The 17820-nt window shown below is 45.7% G+C and overlaps 3 protein-coding genes across 5 annotated transcripts; all 3 read left to right on the top strand.

Moving 5' to 3' along the window:
- The first annotated feature begins 5045 nt into the window (after window positions 1-5045).
- Window positions 5046-8965, top strand: LOC4349916 (probable alkaline/neutral invertase F). Of its 3 annotated transcripts, none has more exons than XM_015761982.3 (5): window positions 5046-5385; window positions 5578-5957; window positions 6443-6874; window positions 7316-7874; window positions 8412-8965. In XM_015761982.3, the coding sequence occupies exons 2-5, from the start codon at window positions 5598-5600 to the stop codon at window positions 8705-8707; spliced, it is 1647 nt and encodes a 548-aa protein (XP_015617468.1). In that variant the 5' UTR covers window positions 5046-5385; window positions 5578-5597; the 3' UTR covers window positions 8708-8965. The 3 variants fall into 3 exon arrangements, with proteins under 3 accessions (XP_015617468.1, XP_015617469.1, XP_015617467.1); XM_015761983.3 differs by having other exon boundaries at window positions 5573-5957; XM_015761981.3 differs by having other exon boundaries at window positions 5496-5957.
- Window positions 8966-9794: 829 nt separating this feature from the next.
- On the top strand, window positions 9795-11567 carry LOC9272615 (uncharacterized; the record flags this gene model as incomplete). Its single annotated transcript, XM_066305415.1, has 1 exon — window positions 9795-11567. A coding segment is annotated over one exon (1185 nt), but the record flags the coding sequence as incomplete, so codon positions are not given.
- A 1985-nt stretch (window positions 11568-13552) lies between these two features.
- LOC107275582 (uncharacterized) lies at window positions 13553-14674 on the top strand. Its single transcript, XM_026021384.2, has 2 exons — window positions 13553-14417; window positions 14452-14674. The coding sequence occupies exons 1-2, from the start codon at window positions 13553-13555 to the stop codon at window positions 14556-14558; spliced, it is 972 nt and encodes a 323-aa protein (XP_025877169.2). The 3' UTR covers window positions 14559-14674.
- The last annotated feature ends 3146 nt before the right edge of the window (window positions 14675-17820 follow it).

Genomic DNA, 17820 nt, shown 5'->3' with positions numbered 1-17820 from the left:
CCTCCTCTTTGACAGGGAAGGTGCCTGTCCGACCGGCTCCTCTTCGACCCACGCGCATCGGCCATGAGCTCCATACTTCATCAACCACGAGGAAGCGGATTTGAAGGAGCCATCATCGCCGCCAATCCTTCACCGCCCGATAGCTTAATCGAAGCTGCAACGAGCCTACAACCCTAAGGTGGAGCCTAATGTCGGACCCCAATCATTGGCGCCCTTCACCAATGTTGTCAGCCTCGCGCTCCTCGCTCGCCATCGCCGATGACTTGACGCCACCATCATCACACCCCTGCGCGCCCTCTGCGTCTCCATTCTCCAAGGTCAAGTCCTTGGAGCAACGACGACTCCTGGCATGCATGCCTCGTGCGGCGACGGTTGTCTCGTCGGCTTCTTCCGCCATCGCCACCACTCACCTCCTAGGGGGAGGACGAGGAGCGGGCTTTGCACCGCCCACTGTTAGGGTGTTGTGCTCTTGTATGAAAGAAAAGAGGAGAGAGGGGAAAATAAGAGTCGAGGCTGACATGTGGAACTCACAATTTTTTTGCCACTTATATGTGAGTCCCAAGTCTATTTTTCATCTTCCTAATGACTGAGCTACCATGTGGACACCACGGCAGCAAAAATTACCTGCAATACAGTCGAGGGAGTCGTTTTGAACTACTTTAATCGTTTGGGGGGGGGGGGCAATATACCCGGTTTCTAGGGAGTGAAATTGGATCTTTTCCTCCGCTACCACCTGGTCTGGCCCACAAGGTCCACTCGTCACTAGTATAAGTATGTTTTCCTTTTTTTTTCCCCAAAATTATATGCATGTTTCACATATACTGTACATCAATTTTGAAGAAACTCAATTTTAAAACTTTCATCTCAAACTTTAAAATTTTTAACTCAAATATTAAAAATATCATATCAAAATTCAAAACATACAACTTAATATTTTAAACTTTTCAAATAAATTTTGAAACTTTCAACTCAACTTTTTAAAAACTCTACCCATAATTTGAATTATTTAAACTTTCATCTTCAAATTTAAAACTATCAACTCAATTCTTTTTGGTTTTTTATTGTAAAAAATGTGTTCTCTAGCTGCATCCTCAGCATAGTTGCGTCTAATAAGCACCCCCTAAAAACGAATTATGGATTTCGTTTTTCGTGTGATGCAAAATTACTTGGATAGTGAGGGACTGGTTTGTTTATTAGGAGGAAAAGATAGGTTTTATAACATACACTCGCAAAATGAAATTATAGAAATCAACTTCCACTTCCATCTATGAAATTGGTTATCTTATCAAATTATATGAGTATATATAAAGCTATATAATCATGGAATTGTTCCAAACATCCTCAATAGACATAGAAGACAAATCAAATATCACGGTTTGAATTACGCATAAAACCATCGAGCACAACACACCACAAGCGAAAGCAACTTTTGACAATATTTTTTACACAAGTCACATGATTGGTCGTTTCTCACTGTTTAACGGGAAAAAAACATCCAAGAAAAGTTGGACTTGATGTCCTTCGTTATTGGACAATATAACGTTTTTTTTTTGGAATATTTTTAGCTGGTACAAATGGACAAAGTAGCTTTTTCTTGGTCTTTAGCAGCCACCGATCGTCGTCGGCTGGTGTCGATTATTCAACCTTGATGACATCGAAAGAATTTCCAGCTTAAAATATCTAAGCAAAAGTTAATGCCCTTATCTCATGCCATTTTTTCTCGTTAGTTTTCCTACTACTGTACTTTATTATTAGGAGTTATCCAAACAATTATGGAATGAGGTAATGAGGATCAGTAAATCCATTTAAGCAGGGAAGGCAGAAATCAAATCCATATGCTACATGGAAAAATCTTATCATCCGTGGAAACAATCTGTCATCTAAGCTTAGTGTCATTTAAGAGCAATGTTGAAAATAATATACGGGCCATCTAAAGCTTAGTGTCGGTTAGGCGGGACTTCTAAAGTTTAGTGTCGGTTTGACGGTTTGGCAGCTAAAATAATAATTTAGCACCTCGTTTTCCAATTTTCCAAACGTTTCACGGGGGAGTTTTGCACCGTGACTTCCTTGGGAACCAATTCTCGTAGTTATGACTCGTTTGAAATTAAAGGAAAAAAATAGAAGATTTTTGGGATTTTAAGAGGATTTCGAGTCCTCTACTCTAACCAGCCAGAACTAGAATACAATACTAAACACCCACACAATCTCGATTGAACATGAGAGAGAGAGATGGCGATCTCTTCTTTTCTAGGTCAACTATGATATCACTGGTAGAGAAACGTTTTTTACTCCCGGTTTGCAACCCCCTGTAGTCCCGGTTTTTCAACCGGGACTACGAATCCGGGACTAAAGATCGCTATCTTTAGTCCCGGTTCAAATACCCGGGACTAAAAATCGATCTTTAGTCCCGGTTGGTAAGATGGAGCCATTTTTAACCCAGGTTGGTGTTGGTGTTACCAACCGGGACTAAAAATGAAGCCACATCCGGTTAGTATTTTCTTTTTTCTTTTATTGTTTTTTACTTTGAATATTGATTTCACCATATCCCCAAATCATCCCCAAAATCACAGAACAAAAGATCATCTCCAAAATCCCCAAATCATCCCCAAAATCACATAACAAAAGATCATCTCCAAATCCCAGATCGATCATCTACAAATCCACCATATCCAAATACATCACAGATAATCAAAACAAATACATCACAAATTCTAAAAAGAAACATCACAAATACATCACATATTTACATCGCACAGATCAAATACACCACAAATTCTCAAAAGCAAATTCATCGCTTCACCGCTGTCACCTGGCCGCCGCCCTCCGCCAGGCCGCACGACCGCCGCTGCGGCCGCTTCTACCGCACGCGCCGCCTGCGCCGCCGCCACCCTCCGCCGGCCCGCCGCCCAGTCGTCGCCACGGCTGCATCCGCCGCTCGCCGCGCCGGCCGCTTCTGCCGCACGCGCCGCCTGCGCCGCCTCCACCCTCCGCCGGCCCGCCGCCTAGCTGCCGCCGCAGCTGCATCTGCTGCTCGCCGCGCGCGGCCGCCGCCTGCGCCGCCGCCGCTGTATCCGCCGCCCGCCACCGCCCTCCGCCGGGCCGCAGCCCAGCCGCCGCCGCTCGCCGCGCGCGGCCGCCGCCTGCGCCGCCGCAGCTGCATCCGCCGCTCGCCGCACGCGGCCGCGCCTGCGTCGGGGAGGGATCTGCCGCGGCCGCAGGGGAGGGGGAGGAGAGGGGAAGGGGAGAAAGGGGGAAGAAGAGAAGAAGGAGATGAAAAGATGAGAAGGGAGGAGAAGATTGGAGAAGATAAGGGAGAGGAGGAGAGATGAGTGGATGAGAGGATAAGGCTGTTGGTCCTCTCGAGGAGGCGCGGTGCGATTTTTTTTTGTTTTTCTTTTGTCTCGGTTGTTATAAGCAACCGGGATTAAAATAGATCTTTAGTCCCGGTTGGTAACTAACCGAGACTAAAGATCATAGGGGGGGTCTGACACAGCTTGCCTTCTTTCGAACCGGGACTACCAACCGGGACTAAAGATCAAAAAGTGACGTTAGCCTTTTCAACCGGGACTAAAGATCATTTTTAGTCCCGGTTCTTATTCAAACCGGGATTATTATGGATTTTGGGCAACCGACCAAAGATGGTTTCTCTACCAGTGTATTATTGACATGCAAAAACCAATGTTCAATTCATACTTCAAATCGATTGGATCTTGAATCATGCCTCGAAGAATACTATGGCAATTCATACTTGCTTAAGAAATAAGAGAGAATCTCTTGGAAGAGACGGCTATGCCTCTCAAGCGATATCGGTTGAAGGTATCTGTACTCATCTTTATTAGATCCCTCTCACTTGGTTGACAACCAATGAGCCCCTTATAGGAGGAACTCATGTACACCTTTTCGAACCTCTTCGGGACCCTGGAAATGAAATTCGGACGACTTTCTTCTCTCTCTAAAAGAAGACTTTCACAGCTTGAGTTCATCGGCGTCTTGGCGTCCCACTTTTTTCCGCTTATCATCATGTTCTGAATTAGGATCCTATAGAAAGCCCCTTTAAAACAAAGAATTGGATCTCCGGGATTCTTTTGAAATTTCTATGGGCATGTTTTATGGGATTTTTTTTTATGAAACACGCTCAAGATTTCATTAAAACCATGTTGAAAGCTCATTTACATACGTGTAATATTTGTGGAAGCTAGGATTTGACTGGAGTCATGCACCCACGACTCCAACACCACACCACTGATGCTTTTCCTATTTCATGCGAATTTTGGAGCTGCAACCTCTTAATATTTTTTTCTTTGTGTATACTCCTCTCAGTTTTTCCTTTACTCCATTCAAACTGTTTTGTTTTTTTTCATTCCCTAAGATAAAAAACGTGATGATATTCTAATGCTGCGTGTTTAAGAATCCTGCGTTTGAAAAGAGCCCTTAGTTTTTTTAGTACTTTCATTTTTTTTCGATTACTCGTAGTTAGATTTCTTTTATATAGGATTACACTATATTGAGTTTGGTGCTAAAATTTTTTATTGTTATTATTCTTTCAAATATGTCACGAGATACTACCGATAAACAAGTATTGCATACGCCGGCTGTCATGATGTCATCTACAATGCACTCTCTCATGCTATGTTTGAGCTGTAGATAAAGAGAGGAGATTTCCCTCGCTTTTCATGCGCATGCCTTTTAAACTATTAAATATTTTTCTTAAATAATTTTTATAGAAAAAATGTTTTAAAAAATCATATTAATATATTTTTAAATTTTAAAATAATTAACTGAATTAACTATACGTTAATGACTCACTTCATTACACGTATCTTCTCAATCTTCTCCCTTCCTCCACCATGAAAAACATTTAACGTGGGTCAGTACCTACCGAAGAGACTATCACAAAACTTAGAAATAAACTTGCAAAAAATTAACCTTTCTTTTGATTCCAAAAAAAAATTTGAGGAAATCTTCATGTTAGACTAGAGAAGTATTAGTTTTGGATAAGCCAAATATCCGAAAAGATAGAAAGTGGAGACGACAAAGCTTTGAACAGTGTGGGTGGCACGTCCGAAGTTCGCCGGGAAGAAGAAAGAAAATCCGAAGGCGCCAGGAAATGGGGGAGAATTAATGCTGTCTATAAATAGTAAGCTCACCGGAGCCAGAAATGCGGATAGTCTCCTCCCTCCACCACCACCACCTCCTTCCACGATCCCTCCCCCTCTTGATCCCATCCGCCGCCGGAGGAGATCTTGCCGTTCTTGCGCTTGGATCTAGACCGCAAGATCGGTGAACGGCGACGCTCTCATTGGTTGGTTTATTAGTTGGCTGGTTTCTCTCTCCTCGTCGATTCTTCTCCGGCGAACACGCCGCCGCCGCCGCTTCGGATTCAAGGTATTCTTCTCTCCTCGCCGGCCGCCGCCGCTGATTTTGCTACGGTCTTCGATTGATTGCTTGCTGTCCGGTGTCAAATCCGAATATATTCTTTCTTGATTTCTTCTCAGGATCTTGCATTGCCTGTCTTTCCAATTTCACATTGGATTTACTCGAACTGATTCGTGCTGAAACAAATTTGACCAAGAAAAGAAGAGGAGGTCATCAGCAGGATGAAGAGGGTGTCGTCCCACGTCTCCATCGCCTCGGAGGCGGAGATCAACCTCGATCTCTCGCGGCTCCTCATCGACAAGCCGAGGCTGACGCTGGAGAGGAAGAGGTCCTTCGACGAGCAGTCGTGGAGTGAGCTCTCCCACCGCCAGAACGACGGCTTCGACAGCATCATGCACTCCCCGGCGTTCCCCTCGGGCTTCGACTCGCCCTTCTCGCTGGGGACGCTCGGTGATCCCCACCCGCTCGTGAACGAGGCGTGGGAGGCTCTCAGGAAGTCCGTGGTGTACTTCCGGGGGCAGCCGGTTGGGACGATTGCCGCCGTCGACCATGCGTCCGAGGAGGTGCTCAATTATGATCAGGTGAAATCGGAATCCTCTGCTTGTTCATATGGTTTCTGAAAACTGAATCTCGTTTTTATGTTCTTGTTGTATGATGTATTGAATGTTTGGTTTATACATGTTGAAATCAGTACCTGAGTAATCTGGTGTGTTTAGGATCTTTGTAGTGTTTGATGCTTAGCCTTTGTTTGATGTTGATATATATGATTATGTCGATTATCGAGCAATATAATAGCTTTACTGAATATATTATGTAGGCTGTTAAATGGTAACTATATCCATCATCACTGGCATGGAGTCCTGCAGAGCAAATTCGTTTGTTTTACTAGCACTTATGATGACCTGTTCAGTTTGATTATCTAAGCAGTATGGCTTTGAAAACTTTGCTTGCTTTCTAGCTAGGATTCTTCTGCATGCTTGTTTTTTCAATGTTTTTTTCCCCCTGAATCAAATGAATAGTTCAGTTATGCTTCACCTCTTTCCTGATGTTATCCTTACAATGGCAGGTTTTTGTGCGAGATTTTTTTCCAAGTGCATTGGCTTTTCTAATGAATAATGAGACTGATATAGTGAAAAACTTCCTCTTGAAAACACTCCACCTGCAAAGCTCGGAGAAAATGGTAGACCGTTTCAAGCTTGGAGCAGGAGCGATGCCTGCAAGTTTCAAGGTGGATCGTAATCGGAACAGAAACACTGAAACTTTAGTTGCAGATTTTGGTGAGAGTGCAATTGGGAGGGTGGCTCCAGTGGACTCTGGATTTTGGTGGATTATTCTACTCCGGGCATATACAAAGTATACGGCAGATACTAGTTTGGCAGAATCACCAGAGTGTCAGAACTGCATGAGGCTGATACTGAACCTATGCTTATCTGAGGGATTTGATACCTTCCCAACTCTGCTCTGCACAGATGGCTGCTCAATGATAGATCGTCGAATGGTATGAGCTTTCACCTTGATTTGATTTATTTCTTGACATGTATCATTAAAAACAGTACAGTTCAGTTGATGTGGCAACAAAGAAGCTGAATGTTTCTGCTTTTTCTTCTTAGAACCAAGCAAGTTCTGTTTTTTCAAAACATTTTTTTAATAAAACGGGCAGAAATCTGATATTCAAAGCACAATGTCCGGGAGCACTGCATTGTTATTCCAAGTTTCAAGTATAAGCGTTGTCTTCTTAACCTTCTCTGAAAGAGATACTACGTAGTTTGAATTTACTTAAAAATGGATAATAGTGCTAACAGGCATTTGTAGTAGTATAATACTATAATCTCATTCCTAGAAGTTCTACTTTTTGAACTACAATTTTATAATTGGTGATTGAGATCCTTATCATTACATGACTGTTTGGCTCAAATGTTAAATCTACTATTATTTCCAGGGTATATATGGTTATCCTATTGAGATCCAAGCTCTATTCTACATGGCGTTGAGATGTGCTCTGCAGATGCTTAAGCCAGATGGTGAAGGGAAGGATTTCATAGAAAAGATAGGGCAACGGCTACATGCTCTAACCTACCACATGAGGAATTACTTCTGGCTAGATTTCCCACACCTGAATAACATATACAGATATAAAACAGAGGAGTATTCACACACTGCTGTGAACAAATTCAATGTCATCCCGGATTCAATCCCTGACTGGGTGTTTGATTTCATGCCATGCCGGGGAGGCTACTTCCTTGGCAACGTGAGCCCAGCTATGATGGACTTTCGGTGGTTTGCCCTTGGAAATTGCATTGCCATTATATCATCTCTGGCTACTCCAGAGCAATCAGTGGCAATAATGGATCTGATTGAGGAGCGGTGGGAAGAGCTAGTTGGTGAGATGCCTCTGAAGATATGTTACCCTGCAATTGAGAACCATGAATGGAGAATAATCACTGGCTGCGACCCGAAGAACACCCGGTGGAGTTATCACAATGGAGGATCATGGCCAGGTTAAAGTTTTCCTTTTGCACTGTGCTAACTTGAGATGATTCTGTTGCTGATCCTTACTATGCATTACTCTTCATAAAAATTAGTCATGTCCAATATTATGGCTGATAGCTTAGATGTCAATTCATCACACACAATAATAAATAGGTAAACTAAAGTTTATTCTGAAATCGATCACATAATACTATTCAACATTCACCTCTTCTGATAATGACTTTGTTCTAATAATTTTTATTAATCAAGTCTTATACTGTAAGATCCTTAATGTCATACAGAAGCTGTAAAAACTAACTTTTTGGGGGTAGCTAAGGTGCTTATGGCTATGAAATTTTGACTTCTTCATCTGTTTTCATCAAATTGAACAGAACCGACAGATCCCTTTGAGGGTTGAGTGTGGCACTTTTTTTTTTCCTAAAGTTGATCCGATCTTCGTGTTCCCTAGATAGTTGGCGAAATGTGATTCTGATGTTCACAACCAAAGTCACCTGAATCCTCATTCCAAGATCTTAACGTTTATGTGTGTGTTCTCCCATCTGCAGTTCTCCTGTGGCTGCTGACAGCAGCCTGCATCAAGACTGGGCGTCCGCAGATGGCGAAGCGCGCCATTGAGCTCGCCGAGTCCAGGCTACTGAAGGACGGCTGGCCAGAGTACTACGATGGCAAGCTGGGACGGTTCATCGGCAAGCAGGCCAGGAAGTTCCAGACATGGTCCATCGCTGGCTACCTCGTAGCCCGTATGATGCTGGAGGACCCGTCGACGCTGATGATGATCTCCATGGAGGAAGACCGGCCGGTGAAGCCGACCATGCGACGGTCAGCATCATGGAATGCCTGAAATGTTTTGATAGAATTTTTTTTTCCCAAAGAGAGGTTCAATGTGGAAACTTATAGGAGTTTTGTCCAAACATGAAAATGGGGTTCAAAATTTACTGTAACTGTACTGTCAGTTAGGACAGAAGTGTATACGATAGATCCAAGTCGTTTCAGAGCAATTTTGTCCAACTTTTCGTATCTGGCTTCATCAATCCAACAGAGAAGAAGTTTTTGTTGGTGAAACATTTTTGCAATAATTAAACAGTTTTGTCTTGACATATATACTAGCATATGTTTCTGTGATGGATAATTCTTTGTAATACTTTGTAGGACTTTCTGTTAATATACTCCTCACATATTTTCATTGTGGAAGGAAACACCAAGGACTTTTGTATGATTGTGGCGCCATTGACGTTTACGATATCCTGTGAACATAAGTCTTTCGTGCACACACCAATTAACAAATACCATTGAAAATTTTAGAAAAAAAAATCTGTGCATTTACTTTCAATATTATTACACTTTTAGTTGCAGATTGAGAAATACAATAAGAAATAAGTGGCATTACGGCATTCAGTAATTCAGTAAAAAGAAAAAAAAACAACGACAAGATCGTCGGTTTGGAAATAGGGTAATATACTGGTGGCAAACAGTAAAAAAATCCAAAATATTTTATAGTCTAAACAAACGGAAGGTTTCAAAACTTCTTGAAATTTAAAATCAAGGATATATATCAGATTTCTGATAGGACAGGACTAGAGGAACAGGCCGGGGAGCAGGGTTCGATATATCGCACCGGCACTTTCTATCGGAGGGCACCGATACGACGGAAAAATTCGGTCCGAAATAATTTGAAATTTAAATAAAATATGGTTCAATTTGAATAATTTTGCTAAATTCAAAAAAAGAAAAAAATCCAAAATTTTTAGCCGAACTAATTTAGTTCCAAATAATCCGCGGGGAGGGGGGGGGGGTGGCTTGCCGGTGAGGCGGTAAGTATTCCAAATAAACTCATCTAGGTTTTTGTACCCATACGTAAATAAACACGTGATCTCCAAAACTCCGATCGATCGGCTCGCGGCGCCGCTCATGGAAACCCTACGGCCGGTTGCGACGGCGACGGCGACGCTGCCTTCCGGCGTTCCGCCGCCGGCGGCGGCGGCGGCGGCCAGAGGCTACCCAGGGTGGGTGATGCTCATGCCCTACGCCACGGCCGAACGCGAGGTCGACGACTCGGAGTACTCCACCTCCAACTCCGGTGGAGCCAAGATCACCGGGGCGGCCTCCCGCTCCTCGTCCGGCCATCTCGTCCGCGTCTCCCTCCGCCTCGAGTCGCCACCGGCGGCGTCGGGGCTAAGCTTCCACTGCTCACCGTGCGGCGGCTCCGGATACGGAGCTCATCATTACCGGCCCTCGATGTACGTCGTCGCTGCCCACGGCGACTCCGTGCTCCTCGAGATGCATTACCAGAAGGAAGGGTACCAACAATACGGGATCGATTACTTCTTCTACAATGCCGGCGACGGCGACGAGGACCCACCACGGCGGCCGCCGTCGTTGTCGCTCTCCCGACTTATCAGGGTACCAATACCAAGCCGCCCCGGCTGCGTGGAGGTAGCACCGGCCTCCTCGTGCGCCGCTGCGGCGACGACGACGACGACGAGCTCGTGGTGGCGGCGCTCCTCACCGAGGAGTACCGCAGGCGCGACACGCTGGAGGGCGCCGAGCTCGTCGTGCTCCGCTCCGGCGAGTGGAGCGCCACGCCGATCGCGCCGATCGTCCACGACGACGGCAAGGGCGAGGAGCTCTCCTACTGGGAGACCGACATGGCCGTCCCCGTCGGCGACCGGCTGCTGTGCTACGTCGACCTGTACCGCGGCGTCATCCTCTGCGGCGACGACCTGTTCGACGAAATTCCCCCGCGGCTGCAGTACGTGTCGCTCCCCGTGGAGGCCCCCGCCGGCGCGTTCGACGAGGAGCACTTCGACCGCCAGGGCGACAACTATCGGCGTTGTCTGCTCAACACTCGAACCGTCGTCTGCGCCATCGACGGCGGCGGCGCCGCGCTCAAATTCGTCGACATCTCCTCCCGCTGCTGCTGCGGCAGCCTGGGCAAGCACACCACCTGCGACCGTTCGAGCCGCGCCTTCGTCATCAGAACCTGGACACTGAGGATCGACGGCGACGGCGACGACGACATGGCGTGGACCATGGACGCCATGATCGACGCCGCCGAGCTTGGTCCCTCGACGCCTACTCCGCCCTCCCACGGAGCTTTCCACTACACCCCATAGTGAGCATGGATGATCCAAATCTCGTCTGCCTCATTGTGGACGAAGAACGCAAACGGGGTGCACATTACGTCGCCGAAGAGGTGGTATGGAAGATCATGATGGATACAAGGAGCAAGGCACTAGTGTCGGTTTGGCGCGGCGACGGTCGGTGCCATTGGCGACAGCCACATGGATACACTTGTATTCCTGTCAAAATCCCTGACTGCTTTGCTACCTATGTGAGTTATAGCAAAGCCACGACAATGTTGCCAGCGATGGTCGACAAGATACCAATTGCAACACCAACTGCAACCGGAACTGGCACTAATTTGTCGCAATCTTTGCCATCCGAGTCATCTCCCCAAAGTCTGTATGTGTTAATGGCTTCTCCTGGGGAGATCTTGGTAGCACTTGAAGAGATACCTGGGTTGGATTGTGATGATTTGCTAACAGCTTATAGCATTCTTTGTCGTGACAATGGCCGTCTATTCAAAGCCCTTATGGGGCTCCCAATGAGTATGAGGAAGAAATTGTTGCTGATAGAAATTAAGGCTTATCTAAACTGTCATGTCTGCTCTACATGTACAACATGATCATGATATATTGGAATGTCTTTTGTAAATTACTTTTGTTGGTACTAAGTATACATTGTGTGATTAACTATTGGATTGTGTTGATTCTGGTGGATTGTTTTTCTTATTTTTAATTCTTTTACACTTGGAAGAATGGTGCCAATATTATGGTTCATAGCTTAGATGTCCAATATTATGGTTGATAGCTTGTTGACGATCCTTAAATGTTAAGTGTGCCATCCATTCCTGCAGAAAAAAAACTAAAATGAAACACTGGGCATAGTGGTAGAGTTTATTACTAACTATTTCCACAGGTGTTAGTGAAATATTTGTATGCAGGTAATTCTGTATGAAAACTCACCTGCCATGTGAAGAAACATTGTATCACAATCACCCGCTATGCGAAGAAACACATATCTGGCCAATCAGACGTGACCACACGGATTTAAGGGCTCATAAATCAGAGTAAAACTGATATAATTAGGCTTATCCACCATGCATTGTCATAAGAACCCACATGTCAGCCTCACAGAAAAGGTCGGTGTCTTGAGGCGGTGGAAGTGGTTGGGCCGAACAACCAACACGGCCCCCCGCCCCCACCTTCCACATGGAGAGTTCTCATTGGCTCCCAATGATGGTTATGGGTGGTAACCGCCATTCACAACCGTCATTAAATGCTATAAAAGGAGGAGAGACACTCTCACTTTACATCACACAACTCAGGCAATGATCTTTTTATTTTCATTCATACTAGAGTCGAGCTCACCGAGTCTTGCCTACTGAAAGACGGCTAGCTGGAGTACTACGACGGCAAGCTCGGACGGTCAAGTAGGCTAGAAAGTTTCGGACATTGTCCATCATCGGCTACCTTGTGGCATGTATGATGTTGGAAGACCCGTCGACGCTGATAATGACCTCCATGGAGGAAGACTGGCCAGTGAAGCCGACCATGCGATGGTCGGCATCATGGAATGCCTGAATGTTTCGATAGATTTCATTTTCCAAAGAAAAGTTTGATGTGGAAGCTTATAGGAGTTGTGTCTACCAAACATGAAAAAGGGTTCGAAATTTAGTGTAATTGTACTGCCAGTTAGGACAGAAGAAGTGTATACGATAGATCGATCCAAGTCGTTTCAGACCAATTTTGCCCAACCTTTTGGTATATGTGGTTTCATCGATCCAACAGAGAGAAAGTTTTTGTTGGTGAAACATTTTGCAATAATTAAACAGTTTTGTCTTGACATACATACTATATTATATATGTTCATGTGATGGATATTTTTTTGGAATAACTATTTTCATTTTGGAATAGCTAAGAATTTTCATATGATTGTTTGTGGCGCTGTTAATGTTTACGGTACTTGACATCATAGGAATCTATCGTGTGCACACACCGTATATATATCTGCCAATAAATAAACAAATGTCAGAAAAAAAGTACTGCTTTCAATATTATTTTATTTTTGAGAGCGGATTGAGAAATACGACAAAGTGGCATTATGACATTCGGTCAAAAGAAAAAAAAAGATGACAGATGATCAGTTGGGAAATACTAGTGAAAACAATCCTAAATATTTTGAAGTCTTTTTTTGAACGGATAAATATTTTGAAGTCTAAACAAACGGAAAGTTATAAATCTTCTTGAAATTAAAATCATCTGTATCAGATTTCGAGAAACGTCCGGGGGTCAGATTTCGAGAAACGTCCAGTGATCTTTCGGCTAGCTCCACAAGATACATCCTGAGTTTAAAGTCCCATCTTTTTTATTTATTTATTTAATATTAGATCCTTTCTTGATATTCGTGTTTTTTTATACTGTTTCAGATTTCCCATAGAACTAGAGGGCCTAGAGGCACACCGGCCGGGGAATATTTTGCAAATAAACTCATCTGGGTTTTCTTTGTGTAATTAATTCCATAACTCCGTCGACCACTCGAGCCCCATTAGATCGGCTCGCCGATGCTCATGGAAACCCTACCGCCGCCGGCGGCGGCGGCGGCCGGAGGCTGCCCAGGGTGGGCGATGCTCAACCACTACGCCGAACTCGAGGTCGAGGGCGATGGCGAGGACTCCACCTCCAACTCCGGTGGAGCCAAGATCACCGAGGCGGCCTCCCGCTCCTCCTACGGCCATCTCGTCCGCGTCTCCCTCCGCCTCGAGGCGCCACCGGCGGCGTCGCAGCTAAGCTTCCACTGCTCGCCGTGCAGCAAGCACAGAGTTCACGGACCCTCGATCAACGTCGTCGCCGCCCACGGCGACTCCGTGCTCGTCGAGATGCATTACGAGAAGGGAGAGAACGACGAGCACTTCGATTACTTCGTCTACAATGCCGGCGCCGCCGCCGTCGCCGACGAAGACGGCCTACCACGTCCGCCGCCGTCCTTGTCGCTGTTCCCGACTTACTGGGTCCCATTGTCAGAGGTTGAGAAAACGGCGTATCGTCCGCATCAGAGCGCCAAGGCGCACCAGCTGCGTGAAGGGAGCACCGGCCTCCTCGTGCGCCGCGGCGGCGGCGGCGACGGCGAGCTCGTGGTGGCGGAGCTCCTCACCAAGAGGCGCCGCAGGCGCGACACGTTGGAGGGCGCCGAGCTCGTCGTGCTCCGCTCCGGCGAGTGGAGCGCCACGCCGATCTCGCCGATCGTCCACGACGACGGCAAGGGCGAGGAGCTCTCCTACTGGGAGGCCGACATGGCCGTCCCCGTCGGCGACCGGCGGCTGTGCTACGTCGACCTGTACCGCGGCGTCATCCTCTGCGACGACGTGTTCGACGAGCAGGCCCCCCTCCGCCGCCGGCCGCGCTACGTGCCGCTCCCCGTGGAGGCCCCCGCCGGCGCGTTCGACGAGGAGCACGACCGCCGCGGCGGCAACCGGCGGCATTGCCTGCTCGACACCCGAACCGTCTGCGCCATCGACGGCGGAGCCACGCTCAAGTTCGTCGACATCTTCCCGCGATGCTGCTGCGGCCGCCGCGGCGCGACGCAGTGCGACCATTCCGGCGGCGCCTTCGTCATCCACACCTGGACAATGAGGATGGACAACGACGGCGACATGTCATCATGGACCATGGACGCCATGATCGACGCCACCGAGCTCTGGTCCCTCGACGCCTAAGCGGCCTCCCACACACGAATCCACAGTTACCCATCGTGAGCATACATGACCCAAACCTCATCTACCTCAGTGTGCGCGGAGAACGCAAACGGCGTAAACACCGCGTCGACGACGACGACGACGACGACGAGACGATGTGGAAGGTCATGATGGACACGAAGAGCAAGGCACTAGTGTCGGTTTTGCGCGACGATGATATTTTCTCATGGCTACTTCCATATGGATGCACTTATATTCCTATCAAAATCCCCGACCACGTAGTAAGCTGTGGCGATGTCACAACAATGCCGCCGGCGAACATCGACAAGCTGCCAATTACAACCGAAATCAGCAGTAATTTGTCACAATTTTTAGCATTGGAGTCATCTCCCAAAAATCTGCAGGTGTCAAGGATGGCTTCTCCTGAGGAGATCTTGGTGGCACTCGAAGAGATACCTGGGTTGGATTGTGATGATTTGCTGAAAGCGTATGGCATTATTTGTCGTGACAATGGCTGCCTGCTTAGATCTCTTTTGGGGCTCCCAATGAGTATGAGGAAGAAATGGTTGTTGATAGAAATTAAGGCTTATCAGGACTGTCCTGTCTGCTATGCATGTACAACAGATCACCTACAACATGATTGATTGAAATATCTGTTGCAAATTAATTTTGGTGGCACTAAGCATGCATTGTTGATTCTATCAAACTGTGATATTTATTTTTAGATTTTCTTTACATTTGTAAAAGTTGAGCCAATATTATGGCTAATAGCTTAGATGTCAATTCAGCACCTACACTAGTAAAAAAAAAAAAGGTAAACTCAAGTTTATTCTTGAATTGATCTCATAATGCTATTGAACATTCACAAGAGAAGAACTTTCTGTTGGTGAAACATTCTGCAATAATGAAACAATATGTCTTAACATTAATGCATATGCACATTTCTCTGATGGATATTTCTTAAGTAGGATTTTTCATTGATTTGTGGAAGCACCCAAGCCTTTAAGATGAACACAATGAAGATTGCTTGTGTTGCCACAAGCAAGGTTCACAATTTCCGAAATTTCAGTTCTTTTAGAGGGGTCCGATGGAAATGGCTACCGGTCAAATATTTTGATCAAAAGGGTCAAAATCAGTCAAAATTCTTAATTCCTCCCTTTCTCTTCCCTATTTGTATCACTTGATTCACTTCCCTGGTCCCTTGCTATTGTTTCCTCACGAGGCGACATCTTCCTTGCAGCTAGGCGGCGCGCCGCAGCTATTCCTCGGCGGCGGTTGGAACGGCGGAGGAGCAGCCTCTCCGGCGAAGTCGACGACAGGCGCCGAGGTGGGGCGGGCGCTCCCCACACCGATGCGGCGCGCAGCGGTGGAGCGGACACTTTGGAAGACATTGATAGCCACAATCTCCGGCGACATCGACGGCAACTGCTCTTCATCCGTGTCATGGGCGACGGCAGCCCAAGCTGCAGGTGTGTTGTTCCTATGGTGTCCTTTTCATTGTGAATCATGAATGCCCTCGTTTGTTTTGTTGCAGAAGTTGCTAGAAATGACGGATCTCTTGTCAAATTTCCTCATTTTTTCTGTTCGAGAGTTTAAAGTTTGTTTGAATATTTCGTTCGAAATATCTGAAAAATATCCACAATTTCATATTTTTCTAACCACCAAAATTCCCCCCTTTCTGATACATTGAACCCTGGCAACAAGCTTATAATATTGTTCAATAAACAATCAATGTTAGACTTTTAATAACGGATTGACACATAAGAATAATTTCGCACCGTCGGCCGCCCCTTTCCTCCTCGTCGGGGTGCTGCCGCCGCCCCGCTCCTCGCTACATCCAGCGGGTCGATGGCTCTCGGCGGCGCGGCAGGGTGATGGCTCCCTGGTGGCATGGCGGGTCAGTTGCTCCTTGACGCAGCGGCTTCCCGGTGGCGTGGTGGTTCAGGATCTAGCCCCTGAGCTCGGGACCTCCACGGGAGCGAGGCGGCGAGGTAGAGGTCCAGCGAGGAGCAGCGGCGGCCTCCCGCTCGCTCCTTCCTCTCCTCTCATCATCTCTTGTGTTGATATTTTGTCTCTTGAGTTGATATTTTGTGATGATTTCGATTTTGATTTGGATTTTGTTTTTGGGTTGGATTGGATTGTGTGATAATTTGGGGTTTGCAGAGGAGGTGCGCGCTGGGCGACGGACGAAAATCCTCTATGGAAGCCTTATGATTTTTTTTATGAGGTATAGATTTGCACTTCAGCATTAGGTTAAAAAAAAACAATGACATATCGTCAGGTTGAAAATATACTGTTGACAAACAGATAATAATCCAAAATATCTAAGTCTAAACATACATGCCAACAGAAATATCCAAAATATCTAAAGTCTAAACATAATAATCAACAAACCATCAAAAGTGCATTCGAGGCATTAGGAGCTAAAGACAAGGAAACCTCACGAATTAATACATATAGCAGCAAACACATTTTTGTCACAGATTAGTACAAACATCTTGAGTCAATGCTTTTCCCCCTTTTCGGTGGACTGACCAAAACATGTAGCTTTTGCTATTTCTCAGACCAAATTATGGCTATAGCCGCTAGAATCCTAGTTGTTCTTCAAGATCATAATGAGTCATAATTGAGTTGTTAGATCTAAACGTACATCAAAATTATTTCATGGTGGTGTCACGAGGTACACAAAAGGTTTAATTCAAGCGGTGAAGGATGAACTTAACAGGAAGACCAAAAGGATTATAACACAAGTTGACACAGCATTAGGTGAGGATGTCAACTACCGTAGAAATTTATCACATTTATTTTTCTCTCCACCAAACACGTACGGAGAGTCACATCGCATTATCTTAAGAATCAATTCTCATAATATGTCAGAAAAAAAGAGGATACCAATAAATTACTCAATATAAGCAGGCACATAATAAATGTTGATATAGCTAAAAGTAGAGATACAATCTGATTCTTCTCTGCTGAATTAAGGCTGAGTTTGTTCACTGGCTTTCCCAACTCATCTTCATCGTTTTTCGCGCGTACATTTTCCGAACGGTTACATGGTGATTTTTTCTAAAAATATTTTGATACAAAAGTTGCTTTAGAAAATCATATTATTCTACTTTTTATTTTAAAAAGCTAATACCTAATTAATAATGCGGTCGTTCCGTTTTATGTATCGGAGGGATTAGTTCCAAAAGGTAGGG

This window comes from Oryza sativa, chromosome 11 (genome assembly GCF_034140825.1).
Source record: "Oryza sativa Japonica Group chromosome 11, ASM3414082v1".
NCBI classification, from domain to species: domain Eukaryota; kingdom Viridiplantae; phylum Streptophyta; class Magnoliopsida; order Poales; family Poaceae; genus Oryza; species Oryza sativa.
The sequence above is the reverse complement of the archived record's forward strand: the minus strand, read 5'-3'. Positions and strand labels throughout refer to the sequence as shown.